This window comes from Salmo trutta, chromosome 29 (assembly GCF_901001165.1).
Source record: "Salmo trutta chromosome 29, fSalTru1.1, whole genome shotgun sequence".
Taxonomy (NCBI): domain Eukaryota; kingdom Metazoa; phylum Chordata; class Actinopteri; order Salmoniformes; family Salmonidae; genus Salmo; species Salmo trutta.
Window position 1 is genome coordinate 11,502,198 of NC_042985.1, and position 22,092 is coordinate 11,524,289.

The 22,092-nt window shown below is 44.9% G+C and overlaps 2 protein-coding genes across 2 annotated transcripts; one reads left to right on the plus strand and one right to left on the minus strand.

Annotated features, from left to right (window-relative positions):
- The first annotated feature begins 15,815 nt into the window (after positions 1-15,815).
- Positions 15,816-20,134, plus strand: LOC115166918 (microfibrillar-associated protein 1). The gene is made up of 8 exons (XM_029720846.1): positions 15,816-15,994; positions 16,350-16,566; positions 16,856-17,000; positions 17,194-17,387; positions 17,737-18,006; positions 18,667-18,826; positions 19,100-19,189; positions 19,588-20,134. Exons 1-8 carry the CDS (start codon positions 15,913-15,915, stop codon positions 19,765-19,767), a joined length of 1,338 nt encoding a protein of 445 aa, XP_029576706.1. The 5' UTR covers positions 15,816-15,912; the 3' UTR covers positions 19,768-20,134.
- Positions 20,135-20,138: 4 nt separating this feature from the next.
- LOC115166919 (huntingtin-interacting protein K-like) lies at positions 20,139-21,480 on the minus strand. The gene is made up of 4 exons (XM_029720848.1): positions 21,281-21,480; positions 20,855-20,910; positions 20,710-20,761; positions 20,139-20,456 (listed from the first exon to the last, which is right to left on the minus strand). Exons 1-4 carry the CDS (start codon positions 21,440-21,442, stop codon positions 20,361-20,363), a joined length of 366 nt encoding a protein of 121 aa, XP_029576708.1. The 5' UTR covers positions 21,443-21,480; the 3' UTR covers positions 20,139-20,360.
- Between the last annotated feature and the right edge of the window lie 612 nt (positions 21,481-22,092).

Consider the following 22,092-nt stretch of genomic DNA (forward strand, 5'->3'; position numbering starts at 1 on the left):
GTCACTGGCTTACTGGTGTTCTTCTATGCCGTCCTTAGGAGGGGTGCGTCACCTGAGTGGGTTGAGTCACTGACGTGGTCTTCCTGTCTGGGTTGGCGCCCCCCCTTGGGTTGTGCCGTGGCGGAGATCTTTGTGGGCTATACTCGGCTTTGTCTCAGGATGGTAAGTTGGTGGTTGAAGTTATCCCTCTAGTGGTGTGGGGGCTGTGCTTTGGCAAAGTGGGTGGGGTTATATCCTGCCTGTTTGGCCCTGTCCGGGGGTATCATCGGATGGGGCCACAGTGTCTCCTGACCCCCCCGTCTCAGCCTCCACTATTTATGCTGCAGTAGTTTATGTGCCGGGGGGCTAGGGTCAGTCTGTTTCATCTGGAGTATTTCTCCTGTCTTATCTGGTGTCCTGTGTGAATTTAAGTATGCTCTCTCTAATTCTCTATTTCTCTCTTTCTTTCTTTCTTTCTTTCTTTCTCGCTCTCTCTCAGAGGACCTGAGCCCTAGGACCATGCCTCAGGACTACCTGGCATGATGACTCCTTGCTGTCTCCAGTCCACCTGGCCGTGCTGCTGCTCCAGTTTCAACTGTTCTGCCTGCGGCTATGGAACCCTGACCTGTTCACCAGACGTGCTATCTGTCCCAGACCTGCTGTTTTCAACTCTCTAGAGACAGCAGGAGCGGTAGAGATACTCTCAATGATCGGCTATGAAAAGACAACTGACATTTACTCTTGAGGTGCTGACTTGTTGCACCCTCGACAACTGTGATTATTATTATTTGACCATGCTGGTCATTTATGAACATTTGAACATCTTGCCCATGTTCTGTTATAATCTCCACCCGGCACAGCCAGAAGAGGACTGGCCACCCCTCATAGCCTGGTTCCTCTCTAGGTTTCTTCCTGGGTTTTGGCCTTTCTAGGGAGTTTTTCCTAGCCACCGTGCTTCTACACCTGCATTGCTTGCTGTTTGGGGTTTTAGGCTGGGTTTCTGTACAGCACTTTGAGATATCAGCTGATGTAAGAAGGGCTATATAAATACATTTGATTTGATAATTCATGGAATCTGCCAAGTGTTCGCTGGCTGTTATAAATGGGAAAGAGATTAATGACGTTGGAAGAATATCCAACCTAACAAAACTCTGAGTCACAGGTTTCTTGAAAGTTGACAATAGTGTCTGAAATGCCAACACTATCTCTACTACTTTCACCATGATCTGGGTATGTGTAACGTTCAATTTAACTTCATAATAGTCCCTATATTGTGCACAGTTAGCTGTCCTCGTTCTCCTACAAGCTATCTCCTGTAACAATATCCACTAAGTGGTATCCTTCCCGGCGACTATAACCACAACCTTCATTTATGAGCCCTCACAGATCTCCACCCCAGTCACATTCCATCCCACTTAACAGCCTTATGTGTACCTCACCTCCTGCTATAGATACATTTGCACATATATCATTACATTTAACCCATAACACAACGGTCACTGCTCCTAATGCACTTCTAAAGTTCTAAACATACTAAAACATTCTCAAATCAATTAGTCAATATACCTCAGTCCCTCCTCTGGAACAATGATCACTCTTATGTTCCACGAAACCTAAAAAATATTGACTTAAACAGGGAAAATAGAAAATACATGTTTTAATAATTTCACACCCCCCTTGATGCGAAAAATCTGATGACATGGTAAAACAAAAAACTTCATGGTTGACCCAAGCTATTATCTAGTGAGTTCTCCAACAACCTCCCTGTCGGAGAACACTTAAAGATAAGGTTTCTAGAGCCTCCCTAGGCCCAATAAATTTGAGCAGTGCCCCCACCCCTCACTGTTTGAGAGCAACTCTCTCTCGCTCTATCCGAATCATAACTAAAACATTTTATAAATTATCCAACCCAAATTTAGAGTGATAGCCCTTAGTGCTTTACTTTGAGTCTATAGCTCAAATTCCATCTTCTCAACCTAGCACACATCATCCCGGTTAGAATGTACAGTTATAAACGGGACCTTTTATTGCTGGTAATAACTCTTCTCATTACAACCCCCCTTTGTCCCTGTTTTCCTGTCTCGAGTGGCATGGTAATGAAAGATCAGTATCGCAATGCATCTTAGTCTAAATTGTTTGCAGTGTGTAGACCTTCCTCAATACCACCCCCCAATTAAATAATTACGGGCACGGTTGACCACCCCACCCTTCTCCCGGCACTTATCATTCTAGCGTGTCTTCTTCTGATAGCATTACAGTTCATCTTCCCAACGGCACATGTAATTCTTGCCTGTCACCTTTGATGGCCCTTGGTAATGTCCCGATTTCAATATAAGGTAATCAGTTTTTCCCACGTACACAAGTCTCTCACCTGAGCCGCTACCACCATTCTGCCTGGTCCATTTCTCCCACCAGTACACCAGGAGCATGAGAGAAGTTTGAATGTTATCTCTCTCCATGCTCACTCCACAGCCGCGGTCTCAGGACTCATGGCGCACTCCTACCGCCAGTACCCAGGTTAATTACTCAAACTCAGATAGGAGTGTTAAAAGTCACTGTCGCATTGAACACCTTTGTTGCTCTTTCTTCAGCCGGTTAGGAAGGGTTTTGAGGTTCACACTCACTGTTTGTGGTCAAACTATTCCTACCATGCATTAAGACACGATCTGACGTTCACCTTCCATGATAACCTCAAGAGAGGACAGATCAGAACAACAGTTTAGTTCAATTCATTTCTGATTCATGAAATACAGACAAGCATTGACTATATGACAAATTATTACATTCCCAATTTTCTTAATTACATTATCTCTACGACAAATGTCAAAGATCATAACAGCATACTGTTACTGTTGAAACCATTTTCCAACTTAGTTCATACTCCCTTATTTTACTGGTGACCTCTCGGAAGAGTTACCAGATCAGGGAGGTAGCACCCTAACCCATGGGGAATCCCAACACTCCAGCAGACCCAATCTGGTGAAATTTGTATCGAAACAAACACAAAAACAAAATCAGCAATACACATATCACAATCCATTTAATGAAATCCGCAATACACATATCACAATCCATTTGGAATAACTGTCAACCCTCATTAACATATATGTTTTCCTTCTATATGCAGACTGAACAAAATACATTTGTTTATTTACCCAAAGACCAGGGCCCCAGGGAACTGGTAATTTCCCCTTCGAACACATGATTCACATCGTAATTCAAAAACAACATGTTAACTTCTTAGGTCTAGGGGGCAGTATTCGGAAGTTCGGATGACTGACGTGCCCAAAGTAAACTGCCTGTTACTCAGGCCCAGAAGCTAGGATATATGCATGGTAGTATTGGATAGAAAACACTCTGAAGTTTATAAAACTGTTAAAATAATGTCTGTGAGTATAACAGAACTGATATGTCAGGCGAAAACCTGAAGAAAATCCATCTGGAATTTCTTTGTTGTTGAGGTCACCACTCATTGAAAATGCTTGTCTATGGGAAATTCAAAGGAAATCCTCCCAGATTGCAGTTCCTATGGCTTCCACTAGATGTCAACAGTCTTTAGAAAGGGTTTCAGGCTTGTTTTTTTTTAAATGAGCTAGAATTTGTAGTTTTTCAAGGTGGCTCTCATTTTGACTGTAGTCTTGTGGCGCGTGGATGAGGGCAGGCACTTCGTTATTTATCTCCAGTATTGAACACACTACTCTCCATCTTAAATGTTATCGTTTCTTTACATATTAGCGTACCTGAGGATTGATTAGAAACGTTGTTTGACTTGTTTGGATGAAGTTTATTGGTAACTTTTGGGATTCCTTTGTATGCATTTTGAACGAGTGGACCAGGTGGATTACTGCATTACAATTACCAGTAACTGTTCAAAGTAATGCAATAGATTTTTTGTTTGTATCCCATACAAATGATAGTTGTCCTCAAATGAATTTACATGAGAAGTCAACCAATCAAAGATGTAAAGAGATTATTATTTTATTGGAAGCAACGTAGGAACCATTGTGGCGATCTAAAGATGGCGGAGGTGGGTGCTGAGTTTGATTCAAGCAGCTCGTTGAGCAAAGTTAGTGAAGATTAATATCCTGAATGGATACTGAACAACAGTAATGTCGAAAAGTAGAACAAAAAGAAAATAGTCTAAAATTGATGTAAAAAAGATCATGCCTGTGTGTGTGACTTTCCTCACCCTTTAGGGTGGATATCTCTCCATCTCAGCTGTCAATCACAACACTTCGGGTTTGGATAATTAGTGGGTTTGGACACGCATGTGGACACTGCAGCTGCCCATTCTAGCTTAGTGTTTGGTTGATGTCGCAAGAAGAAGATACAAAAGTACGCCGTTGGGGCTGCTGTCACCACCCACAACACACACACAAAGCCGTCGCTTCTCAGAGGAAGATGAGCTGCAAGGCCTTTACGTACCTCTCTTCCTACAGTCGACCAGGCCTCCTCAGTGGTCAGGGAATGACCACTGTTGGGAGCTGCTGAGGGAATATGAGTACCTGTGTCATGAGCAGCAAGAGATCAGGAGGGCGTACTCTAGGCCCTTCTGGCCTGGCCTGAGTCACAGCCGCAGGAGCACCGGTACCGCCTCTACTATCCTGGCTGCCATTGTTCTGGCTGCCGTTGCGGAGTTGTCCTCTCTTCCCAGTGGGGACACCTTGCTGGTCGAGGCAGACACTGGGGTGCCCGAGGTTGAACTGTCTGTTACCCTGGAACCTTCAGCCACAAAGATTCCACCTGCTCTCCCTCAGGAGCCCCTCCCTGTTTCGGGCCCAGAGCCCAAGCAGGCTGTGAATTTTTCACCTACTCCTAGGATGGAGCCACAGCCTGCAGCTATTGCAGATGTCAAGTGCAGCCAGGAAGTTGGGGCCTCTCCAGCCCCGCCTGCTAACACCGTGCTAGTTCCAGCCCAGAGGGTCCTGCTACCTCCAGGCAACGCTTCAGGGGACCTGCCAGACATCACCCCGGGTGACCTAGCCGAAGTCACCCCTGATGTCCCCCCTGGTCTACTTGTCCAGTTGCCTGCCTCCCTGGTAGGGTGTAGGTATCCTGACTCTCAAGTAAGTCTAGAGTTCCCTACCTTCCCGGTTGGTCCAGTCTATCCTGCCTCCTTGGTAGGCTTTCAGTTTCTATCTGTACCTGGCCTTCAGTCTCTGGCCCTGGTTGTAGGTTCACACTGTTCTGACTTAGGTTCCTGGACTCCTATCATACTGCTAGTCCCCCAGTCCTCTGTTGTTCTAGGTCCACAGTTCCCTGTACTGGTAGCCCCTAAGTTTGTTGTTCTGCCAGGCCCTAGGTATCCTACCCAGCTAGGCCCCACAGTCGCTGGCCTGTCTGCAGGTCTGCAGTCTTCTGCTCTGCTCAGATCACAGCCCCCTGCCTTAGCTGTGAGACAGGTGCCTAGCCCGCCTGGTTTAGGGCCTACTAGGCCCAGAGTTTGCTGCACTAGCTTGCTGTCTCCAGACATATTCAGTCTGCCGTACCCTGGCCCACCAGGCTTAGAGCCTCCTGCCCTGCTAAGCCACAAGTTATCTGTGCTGGGTTCTCAACCCTCGTCTGCCCTCAGTCCCTAGCACTAGGTCCTCAGTCTCCGGCTGCACTAGGTCTGCTGTCTCCAGCATGAGTCGGCCCTCAGTCCCTAGCCCAGGTGGGTCATCAGGCTCCTTCCCCGCCAGGCTCAAAGGTACCAATCTTTCCAGTAAGCCCTGAGCACTATTGCTCTCCTAGCCTTCAGTCATTTCTCCTGGCAGGCCCAGAGTCATTTTCCCTCTCAGTTCCAGAGACAGTTTCCATGGCAGGTCCGGAGTCAGTTTCCCTGGCAGGTCCAGTGTTAGTTTCCCTGGCAGTTCCAGAGTCAGTTTCCCTGTCCGGTCCAGAGTTTTTCTCCCTCTCAGGTTCAGAGTCGTTCTCCCTTTCAGGTGCAAATTAATCAGCACTGCGCTCCCAGCCTTCAGCCATTCTAGTTTTGCTGTCTCCAGCTCTAGTCGGACCTCAGTCTACTGCTCCGACAGGCTATAGGTTCTCTGCCCCACTAAGTGTGCAGTCCCTGCCTCTAGCCAGTTCGCAGCCCCCAGCCTTAGTCTGCAACCAGTCGCCTAAACTAGCACTAGGCTATAAGTTCCCTGCTCAGCTAGTTCTGCAGACTCCCACCATAACTGGCTTGCAGTCGTCAGTCTTAGTAGTAGACTAAAAGTCCCCTGCCCTGTCAGACCCTGAGTTTCATGCACTGATAGGTTCAGCCCCATTACTTGGGGGACACACTGTTCCCTGACCCGGGGGGATTGCTGTCTCTAAAGCTGTGGGGCCGCTCGCCTCCTGCCTTGGACAGCTCAAAGCCCTGCCAATGTGGGAGACCACCTGACCTCGTCTCTGGGGCCCCTACATCCAGATCCCTGATGATCCTCGACAGTTGTGGCCAGTGTGCAACATTCCTCCGCCGCAGTAGACCATACTCAGCGTTCAAAGATGGGCCCGAGCTGCCCTGCAACAGCTGAGTCAGAGGATCCTCTGCCACACCCGTGGTATTCCATGGGTGTGGCCCAGGACTGTCCCTGCGTCTCCATGCACCTTCTTCATTGGGCGGTCCATAATCCCCTTGTCGGCACCCTACAGTCCCTCATGGTCCTCTAAAGTGACAGTAGTAATAAGCTGCCCTTCTAGTTCGGCCAAATGCACAGTAGGTCCCTTCACTGCTCTGCTCCTTTGCCCTGCCTGTCCTTCCATACAGGACTAGGCGCTTAAGAACTAAGCCCCCATTGCGACCTTTTCCAAGTTGTTTGGATTTCCATCTGAAATCCAGGGGCAGCTGTAAAAGCCATTGTGGGCCATTGAGAGATGGCGAAAGTGGATGCTTGAATCAAACAGCGTGTTGAGCCAAGTTGGTGAAGATGAATGTCCTGAATGGACAACAGTAGTGTCAAAAAGTAGAACAAAAAGGGTGGATATCTCAGCTGTCAATCACAGCCCTTCGGTTTATGGCCAGTCAGTTGGCTTAGACACAGATGTGGACACTGCACCCGCCCATTCTAGCTTAGGGTTTGGTCGACGTCGCAAGAAGAAGACACAAGTTTGACCGGTGACCAAGTTTACAGTTTACTCTTAAGAACATTGTGAGTGCAACCAAGAAAAACACCAGTAGATTTCTAAGTAACTGAAGAGTGTGTGTGTTAAAAGTATACAGTTGAAGTCGGAAGTTTACATACACCTTAGCCAAATACATTTAAACTCAGTTTTTCACAATTCCTGACATTTAATCCTAGTAAAAATTCCCTGACTTAGGTTAGTTAGGATCACCACTTTATTTTAAGAATTTGAAATGTCAGAATAATAGCGGAGAGAATTATTTATTTCAGCTTTTATTTCTTTCATCACATTCCCAGTGGGTCAGAAGTTTACATACACTCAATTAGTGTTTGGTAGCTTTGCCTTTAAATTGTTTAACTTGGGTCAAACGTTTCGGATAGCCTTCCACAAGCTTCCCACAATAAGTTAGGTGAATTTTGGCCCATTCCTCCTGACAGAGCTGGTGTAACTTAGTCAGGTTTGTAGGCCTCCTTGCTCGCACACACTTTTTCAGTTCTGTCCACAAATTTTCTATAGGATTGAGGTCAGGGCTTTGTGATGGCCACTCCAATACCTTGACTTTGTTGTCCTTAAGCCATTTTGCCACAACTTTGGAAGTATGCTTGGGGTCATTGTCCATTTGGAAGACCCATTTGCGACCAAGCTTTAACTTCCTGACTGATGTCTTGAGATGTTGCTTCAATATATCCACATCATTTTCCTGCCTCATGATGCCATCTATTTTGTGAAGTGCACCAGTCCCTCCTGCAGCAAAGCACCCCCACAACATGATGCTGCCACCCCCGTGCTTCATGGTTGGGATGGTGTTTTTCGGCTTGCAAGCTTCCCCCTTTTTCCTCCAAAAATAACGATGGTCATTATTGCCAAACAGTTATGTTTGTTTCATCAGACCAGAGGACATTTCTCCAAAAAGTATGATCTTTGTCCCCATGTGCAGTTGCAAACCGTTGTCTGGCTTTTTTATGGAGGTTTTGGAGCAGTGGCTTCTTCCTTGCTGAGCGGCCTTTCAGGTTATGTCGATATAGGACTTGTTTTACTGTGGATATAGATACTTTTGTACCTGTTTCCTCCAGCATCTTCACAATGCCCTTTGCTGTTGTTCTGGGATTGATTTGCACTTTTCGCACCAAAGTACGTTCATCTCTAAGAGACAGAACGCGTCTCCTTCCTGAGCGGTATGACGGCTGCGTGGTCCCATGGTGTTTATACTTGCGTACTATTGTTTGTACAGATGAATGTGGTACTTTCAGGCATTTGGCAATTGCTCCCAAGGATGAACCAGACAAATTTATTTCTGAGGTCTTGGCTGATTTCTTTTGATTTTCCCATGATGTCAAGCAAAGAAGCAGAGAGTTTAAAGGTAGGCCTTGCAATACATCCACAGGCATACCTCCAATTGACTCAAATTATGTCAATTAGCCTTTCAGAAGCTTCTAAAGCCGTGACATCATTTTCTGGAATTTTCCAAGCTGTTTAGAGGCACAGTCAACTTAGAGTATGTAAACTTCTGACCCACTGGAATTGTGATACAGTGGGTATCACAAGTGAAATAAGTGAAATAGTCTATCTGTAAACAATTGTTGGAAAAATGACTTGTGTCATGCACAAAGTAGATGTCCTTACCGACTTGCCAAAACTATTTAACAATACATTTGTGGAGTGGTTGAAAAACGAGTTTTAATGTCTCCAACCTAAGTGTATGTAAACTTCTGACTTCAACTGTATGTGGTAGTGATGAAGATGAATAAACCTCCTGGACTGAGAAGCATCCGTGCTGTTTTTGCCGGACAGCCTGTAGCGAATCAGAACCAATTTTATCAGCATTAAGTTCTAGCGGGTAAGGGCATTCACTGCTGACCGCTCAGACGGGCTCCTGCTAGCTGCATTTTTACAATTAGAGTGGAGGATACATGTATCAACGATAATTAATAGTTTCTTGTTGGGATGCGTTTGTTGAGTAAGGATGCAGATGTGGGAGACCTGTTTGATGTGTTGAAAATTGTGAAGTATGCGCTGGGAAAAGTGGAGTCTATCAGATTGACCTTGAGATGAATTGTATTTCTGAATAACTTTGTATTTCTGAATAACCTACAGTACCTACGCATGTGAAGCTTGGTTATGTAAGATATTCTGTAAGAGCTTTCATCCTCAAACTCCTTCATGTTTCAAGTGTGTACAGACGGACAGAGTATTTAAAAATATATATATATTTCACCTTTATTTAACCAGGTAGGCTAGTTGAGAACAAGTTCTCATTTGCAACTGCGACCTGGCCAAGATAAAGCATAGCAATTCGACACATACAACAACACGGAGTTACACATGGAATAAACAAAACATACAGTCAATAATACAGTAGAACAAAAGAAAACAAAAAGTCTATATACAATGAGTGAAAATGAGGTAAGTTAAGGCAATAAATAGGCCATGGTGGCGAAGTAATTACAATATAGCAATTAAACACTGGAATGGTAGATGTGCAGAAGATGAATGTGCAAGTAGAGATACTGGGGTGCAAAGGAGCAAGACAAATAAATAAATACAGTATGGGGATGAGGTAGGTAGAAAGATGGGCTGTTTACAGATGGGCTATGTACAGGTGCAGTGATCTGTGACCTGCTCTGACAGCTGGTGCTTAAAACTAGTGAGGGAGGTATGAGTCTCCAGCTTCAGAGATTTTTGCAGTTCGTTCCAGTCATTGGCAGCAGAGAACTGGAAGGAAAGACAACCAAAGGAGGAATTGGCTTTGGGGTGACCAGTGAGATATACCTGCTGGAGCGCGTGCTACGAGTGGGTGCTGCTATGGTGACCAGTGAGCTGAGATAAGGCGGAGCTTTACCTAGCAGAGACTTGTAGATTACCTGTAGCCAGTGGGTTTGGCGATGAGTATGAAGCGAGGGCCAACCAACAAGAGCGTACAGGTCGCAATGGTGGGTAGTGTATGGGGCTTTGGTGACAAAACGGATGGCACTGTGATAGACTGCATCCAGTTTGTTGAGTAGAGTGTTGGAGGCTATTTTATAGATGACATCACCGAAGTCGAGGATCGGTAGGATGGTCAGTTTTACGAGGGTATGTTTGGCAGCTTTGTTGCGATATAGGAAGCCGATTCTAGATTTAATTTTGGATTGGAGTTGTCTACGTATTCTAAGTCAGAGCCGTCCAGAGTAGTGATGCTGTACGGGCGGGCAGGTGCGGGCAGTGATCGATTGAATAGCATGCATTTAGTTTTACTTGCGTTTAAGAGCAGTTTGAGGCCACAAGACAGGGTAGGATAGATATAGGTCTGTAGCAGTTTGGGTCTAGAGTGTCACCCCCTTTGAAGAGGGGGATGACCACGGCAGCTTTCCAATCTTTGGGAATCTCAGATGATACGAAAGAGAGGTTGAACAGGCTAGTAATAAGGGTTGCAACAATTTCGGCAGATAATTTTAGAAAGAGAGGGTCCAGATTGTCTAGCCCGGCTGATTTGTATGGGTCCAGATTTTGCCGCTCTTTCAGAACATCAACTATCTGGATTTGGGTGAAGGAGAAATGGTGGGGGCATTGGCGGGTTGCTGTGGAGAAATGCTTATTGAAATTCTCAATTATAGTGGATTTATCGGTGGTAACAGTGTTTCCTAGCCTCAGAGCAGTGGGCAGCTGGGAGGAGGTGCTCTTATTCTCCATGGACTTTACAGTGTCCCAGAACTTTTTTGAGTTAGTACTACAGGATGCAAATTTCTGTTTGAAAAAGCTAGCCTTAGCTTTTCTAACTGCCTGTGTATATTTGTTCCTAACTTCCCTGAAAAGTTGCATATTACGGGGGCTATTCGATGCTAATGCAGAACGCCACGGGATGTTTTTGTGCTGGTCAAGGGCAGACAGGTCTGGAGTGAACCAAGGACTATATCTATTCCTAGTTGTACATTTTTTCAGTGGGGCATGCATATTTAAGATGGTGAGGAAGGCACTTTTAAAGAATAGCCAGGCATCATCTACTGACGGGATGAGGTCAATGTCATTCCAGGATACCCCGGCCAGGTCGATTACAAAGGCCTGCTCGCAGAAGTGTTTTAGGGAGCGTTTGACAGTGATGAGGGGTTGTCGTTTGGTTGCAGACCCATTACGGATGCAGGCAATGAGGCAGTGATCGCTGAGATCTTGATTGAAAACAGCAGAGGTGTATTTGGAGGGCGAGTTAATTAGGATGACATCTATGAGGGTGCTCGTGTTTACAGATTTGGGGTTGTACCTGGTAGGTTCATTGATCATTTGTGTGAGATTGAGCCATATTGGTATTAGAGAGAGGCATGCGTAGCCAAGTGAACATATGGGTCCAGCGAGTGGTTGGGCTGACTGGGGACACGGCGATTCAGACAGTTAGCAGGCCGATGCTAACAAGCTAACAGTTAGTAGGCCGGGGCTACACAAGCTAGCAGTTAGCAGACTGGGGCTGGCAAGCTAGCATTTAGCAAACCGGGTTAGCAAGCAAGCAGTTGGCAGACCGGGGCTAGCAGTTAGCAGTTAACAGACCGGTGCTAGCAAGTTATCCTTTGGGGGACGTTGCGATGGGGTAAGTCTGTTTTTGCCTCTACGTGCGGTGACGTCGATAGACCAGTCGTGGAATTAGTAGGGTTCCAAGTAGCTCTAGGAAGCTAATAGGCCGGGCCTTCAGCGGACATTGCGCCTGAGGGGCCTGTTGGAATCCTCGGGCAGATTATGTCGGTATTCCAGTCGTAGAGGATCGGCGAGGTTCCGTGCCCCATACCAGCAGTAGAAGGGGTCCGGATATTGTAGCCCAGGAGTGGGCTTCGGTGGTAGCACAGGAGCCCTGGCCGGGCTAGCTTCAGGCTAATTGGTGCTTGCTACGGGTTGAAAATGCTAGCCAGGAGTAGTCACCCGGGATTGCGGTTAGCTAGTTGCGAAGATCCAGATGAAAATGTTCAGAGTCTGTGGTAGGAATCCGGGGATATGGGGGGAAAAATAAATAAATAATAATAGGTCCGTTATGCTCTGGTTTGAGTCACGTTGTTCGAACTGGCGAGAGCTTTCCGAGCTAAAGGTCAGCTGATGACCGCTAGCAATGGTTTGCTGACTGATAGCTGGTAGGTAGTTAGCTGGCTAGCTTCAGTTGAGGGATTCCAGATCCAAAGTAAATAGAAATACTTTAGAAAAAACAGATCCACGCCACATTGGGTGAGGCGGGTTGCAGGAGAGTATTTAGAAGTTGAGGTTTAGGAAAATATTTTTAAAAGATATGCGAAGAAAAAGATGTAAAAAGATATATACAAGGGACACGACAGGACAAAGACGTCTGACTGCTACGCCATCTTGGATAATATACTGAAGAGCGGTGTGTAGAAGGACGACGGTATTTCAATTCTGGTGGGGATCATGATCCCGAGTTCCTGGAGTGCCATGTAAGGGTGAAGGAGATTGAGGTGGCAAAAGTTAGAGCGGTCAATCGAATCTCCTATGCGGAGGCGATTCAAAGAGTTGAAGATATGGTAGTGGACGCACCACAGCCTGTAGTAATTGTTTGTTGTCAGTCAAAAGATAACCTGTGTGTTAAAAATTTGGATTTTGTGGAATTCATTGCCACAGTTATAAACTGTATGGCTGAAGTCTCAAAGAAGTCAAAGAAACTGGACATTATTGTGGCAGCAGAAGAAAAGTGTTTGTGACTTAAGGATTTTACATCTGAATACTTGCAAGGCCGTACTGGCGCCAGAAGACGGCCCGCCCTTCCAGGCTCATCGTGAGCCTATGTAGGGCTCAGATCTGTGTTGTTTTTTTTAACAGAAAAGTTATTTGATTTAGTTTTGACTGGTACTGTATATACTAAAGTTTGGACACACCTACTCATTCAAGGGTTTTTCTTTATTTTGACTATTTTCTACATTGTAGAATAATAGTGAAGACATTGAAAGAATGCCAAGAGTGTGTAAAGCTGTCATCAAGGCAAAGGGTGGCTACTTTGAAGAATCTTAAATATAACATATATTTTGATTTGTTTAACACTTTTTTGGTTACTAGATGATTCCATTTGTGTTATTTCATAGTTTTGATGTCTTGACTATTATTCTGCAATGTACAAAATAGTAAAAATAAAGAGTAGGTGTGTTCGAACTTTTGACTGGTACTGTATATATAATGTTTTTGGTGTAGTTTGGTCGTTTGTTTTGTTTTTTGGGAATCCTGTTTCCATCCCACACAGTAGGTGGTGAGATGTACACTAAATTGTGCCAAAGTCAATATATCATAGAAGAAGAAGGAACCATTGTGACCATAAATGTTCCACAGGTAGAAAACTATTTCCGGTCATCCTGATGATAGATGACATATTTAAGAAGGTGGGACAGGGAGTGTGTGTGGCCTTGTATGCTGATGATGGGGCTGTATGGAAGAGAGGTGGGAATGTGAAATATGTGATGAGGAAGATGCAAGAACCTGTGGGAATTTTGGAAGATTGGTCTCTAACATGGGGGTTTAGGATGTCTGGGGCCAAGTCCTGCTTTATAGTCAGGGTATAGGTAGGGTGTCTGAGTTTAAGTATTTAGGTATGTGGTTTGATGAGAGTCTTTCGTGGAAGAGACATGATGAGCATATTGCAGCGGCAGGATATGATTGGGGGTCAGATAGACAATGTATATTTGCTGCACATGTTGTATATATACCAGGCATTGATCAGGTCATCTTTGGATTATGGGTGCCTTGTATATGGATCGGCAGCCAAAACGGCACTACAACGCCTGGATAGGATACAGTCAAAAGTCCTAAGATTGTGTGTGTGTGTGTGTGTGTGCCTTCAGGACACCACCTTTTGAGGCATTGCAGGTGGATAGTGTGGAACTGCCACTGAGGATTTTTTTAATGTAACCTTTATTTAACTAGGCAAGTCAGTTAAGAACAAATTCTTATTTTACAATGACAGCCTACCAGGGAACAGTGGGTTAACTGCCTTGTTCAGGGGCAGAACGACAGATTTTTACCTTGTCAGCATGGGAATTCGAGCCAGCAACCTTTCAGTTATTGGCCCAACGCTTTAACCACTAGACTACCTGCCACCCTGACAAGGTGGGACAAACTTGCGTACTGGACAAGGTTGAAAGGACATCCTGCGTTCACGACAACTGGGGAATGCTGGGAGCAAGGATTGGGTAAGCAGAGGGCGTACGGGTGGACAATCAGGCAGAAGGTGGTAGAATATGGACTGGGGGCGAGCGAGATAGGGATAGCAATTGCATCGGGTAACGTTCCTCCGTGGCTTTTTCCGAAACCAAGAGTAGATGTGGACATAATTGAGGGTAGGAGAGAATGGGGTGAGGATGTGAGATGGTGTGTGGAGAGATATATAGATAATTGGTTTTATTTGTTTTTTAAGGATATATACAGATGGTTCATATGATCCAGTCAGTGGTAGGGTGGGGCAGAGGTGTATATCCCAGATTTCAATGTTAGAATATGTAAGTGTTTAACTGATTATGTGTCAGTGTATGCGGCCGAGTTGATGGCCATGATTATAGGTTTAAGATGGGTGGAGGAGGTGAAAACACTCTGTGGTGATCTGCCTGCAGTTTGAGTAGTGTGAAGACGGGCAGGTCGGATAGGGGAGGCTTGTTTGTGGAGATGATGGTGCTGTTATTGGATTGGAGAGGATGGGAATGGTGGTAAGCGTTTGCTGCATTCCAACCCATGTGGGTGTGGAGGGGTAATGAGAAGGCAGATGTGGTGGCTAAGAGTGCTGTGAGGAGAGAGGGGGTAGATATTCAGGTCCCACTGGGCTGCAGGGAAGTCAAGTCCTTGATCTTTGGCAAAGGGAGTGTGATGCTAGTAGACAATTTTACAGCATGCACCGGTCAGGAAAGGAAGATTTATTTATCCATTATTTTACCACGTAAGTTGACTGAGAACACATTCTCATTTGCAGCAATGACCTGGGAGAATAGTTACAGGGGAGAGGGATGAATGAGCCAATTGGAAACTGGGGATTATTAGGCAACCATGATGGTTTGAGGGCCAGATTGGGAATTTAACCAGGACACCAGGGTTAACACCCCTACAATAAGTGACATGGAATCTTTAATGACCTCAGAGAGTCTGGACACCCATTTAACATCCCATCTGAAAGACAGCACCCTACACAGGGCAAAGTCCCCAATCACTGCCCTGGGGCAGTGGGATATTTTTAATTTTTTAGACCAGAGGAAAGAGTGCCTCCTACTGGCCCTCCAACACCACTTCCAGCAGCATCTGGTCTCCCATCCAGGGACTGACCAGGACCAACCCTGCTTAGCTTCAGAAGCAAGCCAGTAGTGGGATGCAGGGTGGTATGCTGCTGGGAAGTATGGGATGTAGGACAGAGGAAGTTGTGTGGAGTAGATTACAGTTTGGGTTTGAATGCCACGTTGTGGACGATAGAGAGACATGAAACAGGTATGTGTGATGAGTGTTTAGTGGAGGAAACGGTGGTGCAGGTGTTTCTATTTTGTGGACTGTATGACGTAGATAGGGAGAGATTGAGTGAAAGGGTTAGATGCTGGCTGGGTTGCTGTAGTGGACGGAGGAAAGTGGTGTCTAGGGCTCTATTTCACTTTCTTAGAGGAACAGGAATAATGAATATAATGTAATATAATATAGGTAGGCCGTGACTGGCCTCACACTCCAGTAAAGTAGGTGGCAGTGTATGCACCTTAAAAGTTGGATGCGACCCGCCAACCAAATCCCAAAGAAGAAGAATGATTTCCGGTACTGTTAGAGTATTTCCTGTGGTGGTCGAGAAAATAAACGACGGGTTTGTTTTGCTATCTAGAAGTTGATTTCATTTTTTGTTTATATATTGATATTGTTGATCGGGCAGTCATGTCTGGACGGGACGCCCTCAACATGAAGCAACCGCCGATCCAGTCCACGGCTGGTGCTGTGCCGATTCGAAATGAGAAAGGTGAGTTTTGTAGCCTGTAGCCAACGTTAGCTAGGGCAAGCTATCCTGGACTAGGTGAGAGCCGATTTCATGGTAGCAATAGATAGCTATCTAGCCATCCAAGTACACCATTTTTTATAACTTAGCTAGTTAATGTCACGCTGCATTTCCTTAATTGTATGGACAAAAGTTTTGTCTGCGGCTACAGTAGATATAAAAACACAATTCATGCCCTTACTCATGTTTCAACCCATCACAAAACCAAAACGACAGTATATACAACTTAACCTCACCACATGTAACAGAGTAAATAGAGCCATCTATGATAATGGACAGTTCATGGTAACCAAGTGTGCTCCCCTACTCCCCTTCCCAGGTGAGATTTCGATGGAGAAGGTGAAGGTGAAGCGCTATGTGTCGGGTAAACGTCCCGACTATGCTCCCATGGACTCCTCTGACGAGGAGGAGGAGGACTTCCAGTTTATAAAAAAGGCAAAGGATGCCGAGCCTGAGATGGAGATGGAGGAAGAGGTGGTGTCTGACCCGCGTCTCAAGCGTCTGTTAAACCGCGTCTCTGAGGATGCGGAGGAGAGGTGAAGATAATTCTCATCAGTTCATCTTGTAAACCAGTGGGATCCTGTGTTGGTTGTGATGGGTCCCAGCTTCAATGAGCTGAACTGTTTTTGTCAGTGGTCACCCATAGTTGGGTGAGGGGTTGTTAAAAATATTCTGCACATATTGTGGGTTATCAGGAATTTGAATACTATGAATGACTGACTGATTTTTATTGGGCTTTGATCTCTAAACCATTTAGGCCTAACTATTAGCCCTACTGGATGTTGAGTGCTGTGATGATTGGAAATGTTTCTTTCTCTCTCTCAGGTTGGCAAGACACAGACAGATCGCAGAGCCGGAGGTGGTTGCAGAGAGCAGTGAAGACTCCGACGAGGGAACCTGGCATCCGGAGAGAGCACCCGAAGAGAGCAGTGACGAAGAGGAGGAGGAAGAGGAAGAAGTGGATGATGAGGTGAGTGGCACAAGGATCTTCTTGGAAAGCTGGATCAGGCACCCCTTTTATTTATTAAGATTTAAAAGACAAAACTGATCTTAGAACAGCACTCATACTCTGAGATGCTTTGTGAATACGGTCCCAGGTGTTTAACATGGAATGGTATACAAGATACCCTGTATGTAACACATTGACTTTGTTTTGGGTGTAGGAAATCGAGAGGCGGCGAGCGATGATGCGCCAGCGAGCGCAGGAGCGGAAGAACGAGGACATGCCGGAGATCATGGAGGTGGAGGAAGAAGGGAATTCGGGCGCGGAGAAGGAGGAGTCGGAGTCAGAGTACGAGGAGTACACGGACAGTGAAGACGAGGCCGAGCCGCGGCTAAAACCAGTCTTCATCCGCAAGTAAGGAGTCCTGCCATCCAAGATCACTCCTGAACCATTATCAGGGCTTAATATGACTTATTTCATAGAATGTAATAACTTTATTTCTCTAAGGGACACTTTTATTGTGGGCTTGGGATTAGACAATTCAAAATGGCCAAATTGGCTGATGAATAATGAATAATAAGGAATAATTTAAAAGCCAGTGCAAAACTTATCAGCTCTTATGCTGTTTTTTACTGCATGCATCAGTTTGTGTATACCTGCTGTCCTGTTATCATATGAACAGAGTATGTTCACAACAAATGGATTGTGTTGCAGCGTTTGTGTCCCGAGTGAGAAAATTGGATTTTGATGTGTGTCTCATCAGGAAGGACCGAGTAACAGTGGCAGAGCGCGAGGCGGACGAGCTCAAACAGCGGGAGCTGGAGGCGGAGGCCAAGAAGCAGGTGGAGGAGCGGCGGCGCTACACCCTGAAGATCGTGGAGGAGGAGGCCAAGAAGGAGTTTGAGGAGAACCGCCGCACTCTGGCCGCTCTCGACTCCCTGGACACGGACGGGGAGAATGAGGAGGAGGAGTACGAGGCGTGGAAGGTCCGGGAGCTAAAGCGCATCAAGAGGGACCGGGAGGCCCGTGAAGCGTGAGTACAATCGGACTTAAACATGAACCATGGTGTTCACTAGGCACTAAATGAATATAGATCTGAAACGGGCAAGTACTATCTTAACTTGTCCTATAAGAATCACTCGTTTTCAATTTTGAAACATTTTGCTACAGTGTGCCCTAAAGTGCCCCACGGTGGTACATTTAATTGTGCAGCACTTTAAACCATTCAAAACAATTTACAGGCAAATGCATAAGAGAGGAACATATTAAGACGGTCTTGGATGACAATGGAAGTAGACATCAGAAATACTTCACATAGTGCATTGATTCACTTAACCATTGAAAGCTGGTGTTCCCTCTCAAAGTAAAAAAGACTAGTGTCTTTGTTTTATATTATTTGATTATCTGTATGAATGATCTGTACACTTTAAGTGTTTTGAACCATGTTAATAATTACTGGTCCAGAGTTAGTTATGTTACATTTTACATTTTAGGCATTTAGCAGACGCTCTTGTCCAGAGCGACTTACAGTAGTGAATGCATACATTTCATACATTTTTTTTCTGTGCTGGCCCCCCGTGGGAATCGAACCCACAACCCTGGTGTTACAAACACCATGCTCTACCAACTGAGCTACAGGGAAGTCCGGGCCTTTGCTGTCCATGTAACCCACTTGCCTTGTTGGATTTTCCAGAATGGAGAAAGAGAAGTCTGAGATTGAGAGGTTCCACAGCCTCACCGAGGAGGAGCGCAGGGCCGAGCTGCGGAATAATGGCAAACAGATCACAAACAAGGCCTCAAAGGGCAAATACAAGTTCCTCCAGAAGTACTACCACAGAGGAGCCTTCTTCATGGTGAGTTTTCTGTAGACACTGGGGTTCAGAGAATGCACTGTATTGAACAGTGCATTCTTATTAGAAACACACCATATGTTGCTGATGAGGGATTGTTAGAATTGTAGGAGAAAGTGTAAGTATAGGAGTGAACTGTCCCACGTTTGTTAACCACTACGTGTGTTAGATTGTTGTTTGAGTGATTCTTATAAGCAGTGTGTGCACTGTTATAGAATATTCATAGCTCGTCTTGTCTTTGATGTTGGCTGAATGCTGAATGTGATCTGTTTCCAGGACGAAGAGGAGAATGTGTTCAAGAGAGACTTCAGTGCCCCCACTCTGGAGGACCACTTCAACAAAACCATCCTCCCCAAAGTCATGCAGGTCAGCTGGACTTCTTTCAAACATCACGTAGCACACATCCTACTTTTGTAGCACATGTATTCCCCGTTTATTATAAATGTACACTATCGATGTAAACAGAAAATTCAGACTGTTTTTGAACCTAGTGTATTGGCAACCCCTGTTGAAATGAATTTCTTTCAATTATAGTGGCTGTACAGAATGTTTTGTTCTGGAGCTGCTCTTGAGACAATGTTCTCCTAAATGGACAGATATTATCCAGACATTACCTCAAATTAAGGATGTGTGTGGTTTCATGACAAGAAATTATACAATTATATGAGCCATACAGCCAACAATCAATCCAAAATGTGATGTCAACAATTGGCAAATAAACATCCAGATAGTTCATCTTTAACAACCCCCTCATTTAATTCCAGGTCAAGAACTTTGGTCGCTCCGGACGCACTAAGTACACCCACCTGGTGGACCAGGACACCACATCGTTTGACTCAGCCTGGGCTCAGGAGAGCGCTCAGAACAGCAAGTTCTTTAAGCAGAAGGCTGCAGGAGTGAGAGACGTGTTTGACCGGCCAACAGTGCAAAAGAGGAAGACCTGAATCTAAGTTTGGAGGGGGAGAGAGACTTCAGTATAGTCAAGACTGTTTAACAAGCTTGGGGTGTGTTCAGTGGGATGAAACGTTTTAGAATGTTGCAGATGGAAATTAACTACACTTCACTGAAGTATGTTCTATGGCCATACATTTACCTGCAATATCCTGAATGCACCAACCCCTTGAGCAAGGCCCTGGGTTTAGGGCTATGCCCTGATAATGTGTGGATGCTTCATGGAGGCATATTGATGTAATTTTGTACATTTTCAAAGTTGTGCAGCTATTTTGTTTTATCACCATTGATCTGACATCTGTTAATTTCTTCTAACTTGGATACAAAGCGTACGTGATTAAAACATAACATTTTCATCCATTGGTTTTTTTCATTCCACATTTATTATAAATCAATAACAGGTGCTTGCAAAAGTAATCCATTTTGAAGTATTGTTGAATATACAAAGAGAAATGCAACATTTTATTTCAGTGACAACATGTCTGATTTGAGCTATGAAATGGAGTCAGTGAATACGGTCAGGCTAGGAAGCAGTCCAGTGTCCAATGCTGCTGCATAAAGCTGCTCTAGGATCAGTTGCTCCTGGTCAGTTTGACAGGTCAATCAGAGCCTCTACCACGTTGCCCATGTGTTCTCTCAGACTGCGCTCGGCCACTCCTCGGGAGATCTCCATCTCGCCTATCTGTGGAAAGCCAGTTGAGGCAGGACATTAGAATAATCAGAATGGGTAGTTGTATTGATAGAACACTTCAGACGGTCTGTGAATGTATCTCTGAAGCAGAGTTTCTAGTAACTCCCCTAGTAGAATATGGATGACTAGAGTTCCAGAGGACTCATTTGATTAAATGCTTTTGTGATGCAAAAGACCATTTAATTTTAGATGAGGGTTGTGACCCTGACACTTAAACAAGAAACATGTCTGGGGGGATACTTACAATGAGTTCTACATCCTCTTTCTTGATAGTGACTTTAGCCAGTTCCTTTTCCCTGAAATCATAACCCCAGACAAGTCATTAGTGTACTCATTCATTGGCAGATCAATGGTTGTTGAATGAAAATCTGACAAAGGAAGTGACTCACCTATCTTGTTTAGCTTTCTGTTCTCTTGATCTCCTGTCTCCAATCACTGACATAGCCTGAAACAGGACATGCAGGGATCATATTGGTATGACAGCACTAACGAGTCAGTAACTAGAACTCCCAAAACAGGTTTGAAGAGAATTATGCAAGGCAGAAAAACATACAAGCAGCCATAGGCTAACGTTTGCTGAATAGACAGAAGCTCTACCCTGTCCTGGGATGTACAGCGCCTATTCTGTTCAGGGCTGACTTGGATAAACAGCACGTGCCAACGTGAAATGACGCGTTTGTGAGTTGATTACGGTAACATTTTCACAACACATGGTTTGTGCAAATATGTTTCCACTCTTCACTGTACGCCGGTTAGTCCCGTTGTTAGCATAAGCTAGCTACCCATCGTCACTCGCGTGCTTGGCCCAGCCTCACCGTTTCAAGATCGGAGCTTGATATTTCCTTCTCCTCGGCATAATCGGTGACTCTCTCCAAATCGGCAGCCCCACTATCATGTTTCCGAGGCTTTTCTGCTGGTTTTCCAGTGCAGTTCTCCTCAGCTTCCAGGTCCAAATCCACATCTCCCTCTGCCGCCATGTTTGCTCCTGTAAAGCCGGAACGAAAAGAGAGTGGTTATTCGTTTACTAACCTATCGGAAGGCAAATTAAGAAGCACCGATGTCACATTGTTTCCAGTGTGAGCGCTAACCAAGTCCTTGGGACTTTCATACCCTCATTGCAGTTTACAAAAAGGTTAAGGTTAGGGTTATGTAAGAGTTGGGGTTATAGGGTAGGGACGTCCCAAGGATACCAGATAGCGCTATAGGTAAACCGCAATCCATTATCAGCTGGTAAGCAAAAATTAAAATATTTTATATTGATATTCAGTTTTCATGTATATTTTGTTAACTTCATATACAATTAGATTAACTAAATCTTTATTCTAAATCATCTTATAGTAATTATACTAATATTACTACAAATTATGCATATTCTAGCATGCCAGGCAAACATTTAATTTACCATGCAAGAAACATTTCTTGATATCCTTGGTGATACAGCCAGTAATTCATCACCAGCCAAAACTGGTCCCCGAAAAGTGTGCAAGGTGATATCCTGGGAAAAAAGAAATGCCATGCAATTACGAATTTGTAAGTTTCCAGATTTCTATGATATATGGCCGATAATTAATTACAATAAGAGGAAATGGTTTTCCTTCTCAAAATTGTAATTAAGTATGTAAAAAAA

Bases quoted from the DNA above. Each gene is read 5' to 3' on its own strand.
- LOC115166918 (XM_029720846.1), top strand. From the start codon at position 15,913: ATGTCTGGACGGGACGCCCTCAACATGAAGCAACCGCCGATCCAGTCC. The intron at 17,001-17,193 runs GTGAGTGGCACA...TTTTGGGTGTAG, and splicing joins AGGAAGAAGTGGATGATGAG to GAAATCGAGAGGCGGCGAGC. The intron at 17,388-17,736 runs GTAAGGAGTCCT...GTGTCTCATCAG, and splicing joins AAACCAGTCTTCATCCGCAA to GAAGGACCGAGTAACAGTGG.
- LOC115166919 (XM_029720848.1), bottom strand. From the start codon at position 21,442: ATGGCGGCAGAGGGAGATGTGGATTTGGACCTGGAAGCTGAGGAGAAC. The intron at 20,911-21,280 runs GTGAGGCTGGGC...GTCCTGTTTCAG, and splicing joins CAAGCTCCGATCTTGAAACG to GCTATGTCAGTGATTGGAGA. The intron at 20,457-20,709 runs GTAAGTATCCCC...GGCTTTCCACAG, and splicing joins AAGAGGATGTAGAACTCATT to ATAGGCGAGATGGAGATCTC.